Source organism: Calypte anna, chromosome 1 (genome assembly GCF_003957555.1).
Source record: "Calypte anna isolate BGI_N300 chromosome 1, bCalAnn1_v1.p, whole genome shotgun sequence".
Lineage (NCBI taxonomy): Eukaryota > Metazoa > Chordata > Aves > Apodiformes > Trochilidae > Calypte > Calypte anna.
Genome location: NC_044244.1, coordinates 178,686,635 through 178,696,623, shown reverse-complemented (window position 1 = coordinate 178,696,623; position 9,989 = coordinate 178,686,635). Strand labels below are relative to the sequence as shown.

General features: G+C 51.3%; 1 protein-coding gene across 1 annotated transcript; it reads left to right on the top strand.

The window, feature by feature from the left end:
- The first annotated feature begins 845 nt into the window (after positions 1-845).
- Positions 846-5,963, top strand: SHISA2 (shisa family member 2). The gene is made up of 2 exons (XM_008494934.2): positions 846-1,149; positions 2,945-5,963. Exons 1-2 carry the CDS (start codon positions 846-848, stop codon positions 3,496-3,498), a joined length of 858 nt encoding a protein of 285 aa, XP_008493156.2. The 3' UTR covers positions 3,499-5,963.
- The last annotated feature ends 4,026 nt before the right edge of the window (positions 5,964-9,989 follow it).

Genomic DNA, 9,989 nt, shown 5'->3' with positions numbered 1-9,989 from the left:
CACCTTCCTTGCAGTGAAATTACTTTGCAGCAGGATTTAAAACCATCAATAGTTACCAGAGCTACCCGGTTCTCTGTCTTGCTTACTAAAAGAAGTATTTTATACTCTACTTTAATGCCCTGTGATCAAAAGCTCTGGCCGCTCATAGCCGAGTTGTTTTTCTCTCTCCACAGAAGTCAAACTTCATTGAAGGAGCATCCCTGCGCCCTGGTATCACTTTAGGAGGCAAAACCATGGTACCCTATTTTGGGGGGCAAAGGGGCCTGCCTTCGGTCGCAGCCCCCGGCGGGGCTTAAGAAAGCGCCAAATCACCCCAGTGCCGGTCCTGTCCTACCCCCCCCCCGTACCCCTCCTTACACCGGGCTGGGGAGCGGGGCTGCCCCATCGGGCGGGGCCGGGGTTGGCGCATGCGCACTCGGCGGCTGCCACTGGCTATAAGGGAGGGAGCGGCCCCCCCCCCCAACCCAGCGGCGCTGCCGGGCGCGGCGCCGGACGGGGCGCAGGGGTTGGGGAACGGGGTTTGGGGGAGTGGGAGTCAGCGCCCCGGGGCAGCAGGGACAGCACCGCTCCTCCTGCCTTCGCTCATGGGCGCGGGCCGGGCCGCGGAGGCGGCAGGCGAGTAGGTGCGGCGGCCACTCAGCTCCGCTCCTCTCATCTCCGCTCGGCCGGTCCTTCCCGGCAGCGGCTCCGCATCCCCAGCCCCGGGTATGCGGCGACGGCGGCGGCAGGACCCGCGGCGAGACTCTCCGCAGCGCGGCGGCTGCATGTCCCGGGGGGCCGGGCGGCGCTGCCCCGGCGCGGGGGGGCTCTGACCGCCCGCCCCGCCGCCCCCTCGGCCCCTCGCCATGCGGGGCGGGCGGTGCTGGCTGCTGCTGGCAGCGCTGGGGTGGCTGCTGCCGGCGGGGGCCGCGGCCAGCGGCGAGTACTGCCACGGCTGGCTGGACGGGCAGGGTGGCTGGCGGGACGGCTTCCAGTGCCCCGAGCGCTTCGACGGCGGCGACGCCACCATCTGCTGCGGCAGCTGCGCCCTCCGGTACTGCTGCTCCAGCGCCGAGGCGCGCCTCGACCAGGGCGTCTGCGACAACGACCGGCGGCAGGGCGGCGGCGAACCGGGCCGCCCCGGCAAGGACGGCCCCGACGGCGCGGCAGGTGAGGCGGCACCGGCGGGACCTAGGGCTCGGTGGCCGCGGGGGCGATCAACATTGTCGTCCGCGCTTTCCCCCTTGGCTCCTGCCTCCACAAATGAGTCGTGGGGCGAGCTGAAGGGAAGTGGGGCCGGTCGAGCGCTGCTGCAGCTGTCGGGGGGTGGAAACTGCCCGCGCTTAGATACTTTTTTTTCTTTCCCTCGTGTGATTTGCGTGTCCATTCGTGTCGTCTTCAACAGCCGGTGACACCGCACTCCGACAGCTCTGGACATGCTGTTTGTCGTGTGCTACGCTGCCACAGCGCTCCTCAGCCCCGTTTGTGCTTGCGAATAAAAAGGGAAAGAAAAAAATGAAATAACCATGTCAACAGCAAAAAAAAGTCTTAGAGCATTTCAAAATGACTTCTGGCTGGTCCCTTTTCTAATTGTATATGTTCTTCCAGCTCAAATCCCCCCACTTAGGAATGTTTTTCACAAGATTGAATTTCAATTTAAGTCTTTCTACTGCCGTTTAAAAAACGCCTCGGTGGCTTCCCAGCACCCTTGCTGCCGTCCCTCCGTGCGGAACGCACCAGAAGTAGCCTGAAGTTATGTTATAATTAGGAGAGATTTACTTGGAAAACTTGTGTGCTACAATCTGTAGCAAGTGCGTGCACCTGCTCAAGAGCTGCTGTAGTGCCAAGCTTAAAAGTAGAGACAAGTTCTTGCAATCCTTTTGTTTAGAAGGGCAAAAGTTACGGAAGACATAGGAGAAATGTGGCCTGACTTGAGCGGACAGGTAACTCCTGTGGTAGCACTGAGAACGAGGCATTTTTCTTAACAGTGAATATTTAGTGCTCAGCAGGTTTAGGAGCTGTTGCCCTGTGATGGCTCTGGTTAACTCACAGGAGGGACTCCATGTCCCCTGAGCCCACGGCAGGTCATTAGCAGTTGTTGCTTTAACCCAGGTCAGGCAGGGGTCCACAGCCCTGCCTGAGTCTCAGGGCTGCCAGGTTTTGGTAGAAATAATGAAGCCCAGGCACGTTGTTGGGAGCATTTGCAGGTGCCGAAGGGAAGACCTTGCCCTTGTTATTTCTGGATATATCTGTGCAGATTTTGTACCAAGGCAGAGAAAACAGCCAGTGAAGGATGACTGAAGTCCAGGCCCTTCCAGAGATGGTGTTCACCATCCACCTTGTCAGACTCCTGACCCCATTACTGAAGCATCACATGTTCTTTCTGCTCCCACCCCTCACACACCTTCCCTGCCCTGTCTTTAAGCCTTGCATGCAAGGGATGCTGGTAGTGAAGCTTTTGAAGCATGATGGTGTGGCACTGCCATCCACCCTGTGGTTTCTCCCCAAACCCAGGGCTGAAGTGCTGAGCAGCTGGACCCTCATCCCTGGTTGTCCCCATGTGCCAAGGGTGACAGTGGCTAAAGAAGGCTGGCAATGGGCAGGGATGTGATGCAGCACCAGGGTGTATTGGAGACAAGATCTGGTGAGATGTGAAGCAGTATCTGCTGTGGACTAGACCATGGGCAACTAGAGTGAGCTGCCCTCCCTTGAAGGGTGAGCTGTGGACTTTGCTCCCAGCTAATAAGTTTAAAGATCATTTTGGAAACTCCAGCTGTTGGTTTTAGCATCCCTTTTAATCTCCCCCGTGTGAAACGCTCTGCTGCACACATGGGTTTTAGTGCTCACCCTACACTGACCTGTGCTTGGGGGATGGTGGGCTCAGCTGAGGTGGGAGGGACCTTCTGCTGGAGCTGTTGGGGTTTGTCCTCTTCTCCCAGTAATGATGTTTTCCTTTCTGTTGCAGTGCCCATCTATGTGCCCTTCCTTATTGTTGGATCTGTATTTGTCGCCTTCATCATCTTGGGGTCACTGGTGGCAGCTTGCTGTTGCAGATGCCTGCGGCCCAAGCAGGAGCCCCAGCAGAGCCGAGCCCCTGGAGGCACCCGCCTGATGGAGACAATCCCCATGATCCCAAGTGCCAGCACCTCCCGGGGCTCCTCTTCCCGACAGTCGAGCACCGCCGCCAGTTCCAGCTCCAGTGCCAACTCGGGGGCCAGAGCCCCCCCTACCAGGTCCCAGACCAACTGCTGTTTGCCAGAAGGGACCATGAATAATGTCTATGTCAACATGCCGACAAACTTCTCGGTGCTGAACTGCCAGCAGGCGACCCAGATTGTGCCGCACCAGGGGCAGTACCTGCACCCCCAGTACGTGGGCTATGCCGTGCAGCATGACTCGATGCCGCTGACCCCAGTGCCTCCCTTCCTCGATGGTTTGCAGGGTGGCTACAGGCAGATCCAGTCCCCCTACCCACACACCAACAGCGAACAGAAGATGTATCCAGCTGTGACTGTGTAGTGCTGACACCTTCCTCCCCCTCCCTGCCTGACAGATTTTTGAATATCTAAACTGATTGGAGGAGAAATACTTCCTCGGAATGAAGCTCCCAGAACATCGCATGTAAATAATTTTGAAAGGCTTATGCATGTCAGACAGTGTTTATAAACCATTTATTTTCATCGGGGTCCGTTGCCAGGAACTGTAGGATGATATCTCTGAATTAACGTTTCCAGATACGCTCTCATTCCAGTGCATGATTTACAGCAGCAAAGGATTATGCTGAAAATGCACTTCCCATCACTGTACTTGCAAGATAAATGCCGGAGCCAGTAAGTGCCCTTCAGGTATGACATGGTCAGAAGTATTTGCCTAATTAATTTGTAGAAAGAGTTTGGTTACACTGCACAAGACCGCAGTTCTTAAACCTTTTTTTCTCCCAGCTCCTTAAAGATGTTTCCCGTTGCTTTACAGACAATCACAACCAAGAGCTGAATGGTGCAATCTCTGCATGCCAGGTGCTGGTATGAGCCCTCATGGCTTCTTATGCACCTCCAGTTTTGGGGTGAAATGCCACAAAAGGCTTAGTCTTGTCCCTGGTATTTATGTAGGAATTAGAAGAGTGAATTATTTGGGTCTTCCTTTCAGTGCACTTGAAACCCTTCTTGATTTGGTTTTGCCTCAAGATCAGGACCCAATAGTAGTTTGCACAGACTTTATCTTTGTGAATTTTTTAACTAAAAACAGGGTACGAGGTGCTTGCTCTTCCTGCTGCTCAGCAAAGCTTTCGGTACAGCTAGCAGCATCTGAGCTGAAGCTGCCTTTGCAGAGAAAGGTTGTACTGTGACTCCTAATATTCCTGATTTAACCTCGCTTCCCATGAAACAGGAAGCTCGTGTGAATGTGCACAAAGGTGTCAGCCCCTTCTTGTGATTGAGTCTGGCTGCAGGAAAAGGGGCTTTGTCCCCTTGCCAGTCCACTCTGAGTCCTCAGCCCCGCTCCATGGGGAGTTGTCACACAAAGCTGCCCCAACTTGGATATGGAGGGGCTGGAAGGGGTTTGAAACCCACCCCCTTCGCTTCTTTGTCTATGGGGCAGAAGACTAGGAAGGCATAGCTGTATTTAAAAAAATTTTTAAAATATTAAAAAAAAAAAGCCCAACCAAAGGATGGAGGTGTTGGGGGCTCCCTGGGATGCCAGGGAGGTGTGATGCAGGGAGGGACACTGCACTGGAGCTGCTGGCTCCATCTGGCTTTGCTTCATCTGGGGAAAAAATGCCTCTCCAGGTTGAAGAGGCAACAGTGTGCTGAGAATATGGGAATAATCAGACTGAGCTAATTGTTACATATCACCTCAGATGCAACAAGCCGTTTAAGGCTGGTTTGGGCTCTTAAAAACATAGTCTGCATTTGCATCTGTTTGTTCTTCAGCCAAAGCACCCCAACAGAGGACTGAGGATGCATACCAAACCGGGCAGTTACTGTAACCAGACCAGAACTAATGAACCTTTTCTTATTGTCTTGATACTGTATCAGTATGTAGCAATAACTGTGATACTACTATTTTTTATATGTCTGTTTTTAAATTACATGTACGTGCAAAAATATTGCCAAATCCAATGGTTTACTTGTCATCATGCCACACACAGGCAGTCTGCAGCAGGCAGAAATGGTTTGACCACTGACACAGGGAAATGAATAGGTAATTTATCCCAGATCTGCTGTTCCTGGCTGCAATTGCCCTCTCAGCATGTAGGACCTGGACAGAAAGATTGGCTTACATGACCTGGCTTCACCTCCAGCCAGGCTGGGTGGTTTTGGCACAGAAGCAGCAGGAGGTGGTGGGTGACAGCTCTGCTCTACCTGCACAGCTCTGTGCATCTTTGAAAGCAGTGGGTGCACAGTAGCTGGGTGCTGCTGGGCTTTTGAAGGACCTGGCATGTGCTCAGGTCTTGTGGGGATTTAGATATCTAACTGCTTTGTCACACTGACCTTATGAAGCTGAGTTGACATTAGGCATGGGGGGTTTGAATGCCTTCAGCTGCTGCCTGGTGGCTGCAGCAGGAGCTGGAGGTGGTTGACCCCAGGTGGGACCCAGCCTGTTGGTGCATGGCCAGGCAAATCCATCCATGTGCTTGTGATCTTTCCCAGCTGTGAATCAAGTCAGCTCTTGCCCCCTGCCAGCATGCACTGCCTGCCTTGCACATGACCTGGCAAGGCCACCTCTCTGACCTATGAAATTCAGGTGAATCTCTTTGTATATTGTTTACTTGTTTTTTTTTTTAAAAGAATAAGTTAAATTTAAGTCTGTAGAAATTGATTTACAGCTGAAGGCAGAGAAACCTGAGTTGTAATGAAAGGAAGCTTGTGAGATGTTTGGTTTTCTTTTTTAATGTCCTGTACAATAATGTAAAACCAATGTTACCATTTGATACAGCTTTTAAATCTCAAAAAGGGCACTTGCTTTAAAGTGTTTCTTACAAATGAAGAAAAGCACCCTTTGTTTCTTAATAAATACTTTATGGTGTGATTTTTGGGTTTGTTTGCTTTGTTACAGGTTTTTTTTCCTTCAGTGAATACTTTATTTCCCTCTGTCCACAAGAAAACATCTGACCAGCCAAGTTCTCCAGCCCCTGGCAGAAAGCAAAGTTAGGATTTTTGGCTGTGTTTTTAAAGACTAACAGTAAAAACAAAAACTTACATGGCTGAATGCTGTGCCTCAGTGGGTCTGAAAGGGTTTGCTTAGAGAGAAGGGGAGCAGGGAGAGGGCAGCTGAGCATCAGGTGAACTGGACCCCTCACCTCCCAGTGGCTGCAGGACTGGTTGGGAAACAGCAGCAGGAGCAGGATGGGCAAAGCCTGTGGACCCATTGGGCTCTCCCTCCCCAAACAACACTGAAGGCTCTCCAGCTGATAGCATTTCCAGAAGATTTTGTTTTCAGTAGGATTCACAGTCACCAGCTAAATACTTTGAGCCTTTAGGTCCCTGTAAGTGGCTGTGCTGTTCCCACCTTCCTCTAACCTGTAGGCCCTCATTTGAGCAGCCTAGCCTCATTTATGAGACAACCCCCCCTCCCAAAAACATTAAAAATAAAACCCCAAAACTAAAAAAAACACCAACCCAAAACCAACTCCCCCACCCTGCAGGGTGTCAGGGGATGTAACTCAGCCTGGGACAAGGCTCCTTGGCTTTCCTGGTGCTGTGTCCCTCCAGCTGCTGCTGCTGCTTCACTGCCAGGAGGGGCAGAGAGAGGACAAGTAGGAAATTGGATGTCATCAGCTCTGCATGTTTATAGCTCAAATAAATAGGAAAGCACAGCCTGAGAAAAGCATAGCCTCCACAGTGCACGTCCCCAAAATGCCCCAGCTTCCTGGCACCTGGGGGAGGCGAAGGACTGGGGCTGGAAGCAGAAAGCTGGCAGGGCAGAAGGGTCAGCCATGGCTTAGAACAGCTGTGCTGAGGTGATGAGCACTTCCCAGCAGGAGAGGCCAATAGTCTGTGTCAAACCTTTTCCTCTTGAACGAGTATATGGCTGGTTTGTTTTGGGGTTTTGGGGGGGGTTTTTTGTTTGTTTGTTTGTTTGTCTTTTTTTTCCCTTCCTTTGGCAGTGATTGCTTGGGAGGAGGGAAAGGGGAGGGGGGGGGTAGGGAGTTTTATTGTTCTACTATGATTGGTGACTGGGGTTGGCATGGGGAAAGAGAGCCTGGAAAGTTGCTGATAAACTCTAAACAAGTGCAAGTCATGGCTTGGGTTTTGGTTTTGTTTTATTCTTCATATAGGCAAGATGCTTTTATCTACTTTTTATTGACTACTGTGTTAGTTGAGGCCAAGGACTATGTACCTGCAACTCAGAAGGACACATCCCACATGGAATGCTCTGACTTGAAGAACCCGGTGCCACGCTGCTATGGAGTGTTTCACATGCTCAACCACAGGACCAGGATGTGCTGTAGCAGCCCAGGAACCAGCTGGGACCAGGGACTCAGCCACCCACAGGTGCTGCCAAGGAACTTGCATCAGCTTTGTAGGAGCTTTGGTCTGGCCCTTCCTTTCTTCTTTAATGCAAAAGCCTAAAATCTGAGGATTTAAAAAAAACACAAAACAAAAAACCCACAAATGCAGCCACCTTGAAACCTACTGAGGTTCCTGAAAATACAATTCTAGTCTTATCTGGCTGTAAGAAGTGAGTGATAGGAACACTCCTGAAGTCACTTCACCCACCCTGCAGCCCTGGCCAAGTGTTCCTCTTGGGATTTTCTCTCTGTGGCAGGTCCTGCAGCTTGGTGTGGGATGATACACAACTCAGGAAACCTGCCCTGCAAGGCCATACACCTTTTTTTTCATGCTTATTTTCATCCTGTTACTCAGCTTCATTTTCCCAGACTGCCCTAAAAACAAAAACCCCCATAAATTCCTTTTTTCCTGTTGTTTACATCCGTTATACTTATGTTCTTGCTCAGCTGCTGTTTAAAGTGCTTTTTCACTGCCTGTCCCTGCACACAGTGCTGCCCAGGGAAGTCACAGAGGTGTTCATCACTGCAGTCCCAGGATGGTCAGTGTGCAGGACGAGATGGTGGGATGAAGCTGGGGAGAAGAGAGTGAAGCCCATGTGGGCTGGACTGGCTCTGGTTTGCCCATAGTGCACCCCAGCACAGTGCTGGGGCTCTCACACACAGGGGATCCTGTGGGGTTGTCCATGGGCACAGGATGCCCCCATGGCAGCTGTAGGCTGACCCAAAGCTCTGCCTGCATCCATCAGTGCTGATGGAGGCCCAGACACCCCCCCCCCCATGGTGTTCCAACCTGAGCCCTGAGGGGAAGAGCATGGAACCCCCAGCAGCCACACCACCTCACAACATGCACATGGAGAAACACCTTGAAATGTCTCACTATTAGCTGGCCATGATCAGAGGACAAAGCCCCTTTCTCCCCCTTACCAGGGGTTCACCTGCCCCTCCCCAGCTGTTTCCAGGCACTTCCACGTTCAGTAGGAGAGAGCAGAGCTTGGAGCAAGCAGAGGCTTTTGCTGAAGTGTAACCCATGATGGTCACAGGAGATCAAGCTGGGATTTGGGTCCCTGCTCAGCACATTAACATCAAAATATCTAATTTGCTGTTCACTTTCAGCCTTGCTGCAGATCTTCTTTCACCTCCAGATTTCCTGCTCTTTTCCTCCCACTGAAGTTGTTATTAAATCTTATTCCCCACATGTATTCCTTTATATTTTTCCAAACTGTCTCATTTTATTGTTTCCTGTTCATATTTCTTGCTTCTCTGCATGTCCTTTTGTATTATTTCTCTCTTATCAGTGGGGTTTGCAACATTTTCCTGCCCAGAGTTACTTGTAAATGGGTCAAACAAATCACTTAAGCCTGTGCCATCCTTTCTGCTCTTCCCTTTCTGCACTGAATGGAGCCAGTTCAATGGGACCCTGCCCACCCTGGGGGCTCACAGTGTCCCCCTGTCCCACAGCAGAGAACTTCATCCCTGTAAAAGTCTTTCTGTGCAACCTAAATGGCCATGTAACACCTGTGCTGTAAAGCCTCCTGTTCTTCAGCATTGGGGAGATGCCCACCACACTGACCCACATGGCACAAAGTATCAGTGTGATCTTTGTCCATGGAAAGCCTTCACACCAACCCACACCACAGTGCTGCTGCTCTGCACCAGCTGAATGCTGTGGTGAGAGTGGGCTGGGCAGTGTACCTTGTCTCAGCACCCTGGGGTGCACCCATGCCCACAACATCTGGGCTGGACTCAGGCCTGGATGGAGCTGCCCCAGGGCAGGTCTGGCATCTCTCTCCCTGCTGCACACATCCCTTTCCACCCTGACACTTAACAATCTGTAATTTGCTCACAGAAACACTGCAGTATTTCCTTGGCTCAGCTTGTTCTTTATACCTGGAAAAATCTCAGCATGATAAACCAAGGTTTTTTCTTCACCTGGCTCACAACCCCACACTGCTCCCTACACAGTCTTGCTCACAGTGTTTTCCCTGGGCCTTGTGTCTTCTCCATCTCTTGCTTGCCCCCACACCAGCCCTCATTAAATGTGCTTTTTTAACAGAGGTGATGACCTCGTGGTTTTCCACTATCGAGAGGAACTATTGAGAGGAAAAAGACAAACAGCTTCCTAGGCACTGATGAAAAGTTGCTGGGTGTGTCAGAGGCTGAGTATCCGCTTACTCCCTAATGCCCATGAGAAGTAGGGAAAGAAACCTCTGGAGTGTAAAGGGAATAGCAGTGCTCAGATTTCAAGCGCCTCCAGCACATTGCTGGCTGCTGGCTTAGGTAAAGGAAGGTCACTCTAATTTACATTTTCTGAGTATTTATCAGTTTTGATGGTTATTTCTCATGAGATCATCTCCTGCCACACAGGTTACACCTCAGTCACCTTCTACAGTGGGCAAATCCTGATTAAGTGCAGCTCACCAAGGAGAGATGTCATTTTCTTCTCTCATTTGCAGTGTCTGTGGTACCTCAGGAAATAAAAAACAAACAAACAAACAAACAA

What these genes read in the sequence shown, in the direction of transcription:
- SHISA2 (XM_008494934.2), top strand. Translation starts at nt 846, where the DNA reads ATGCGGGGCGGGCGGTGCTGGCTGCTGCTGGCAGCGCTGGGGTGGCTG. An exon ending in CGGCCCCGACGGCGCGGCAG is followed by an intron (nt 1,150 to 2,944) that starts GTGAGGCGGCAC and finishes TTTCTGTTGCAG; the next exon opens with TGCCCATCTATGTGCCCTTC.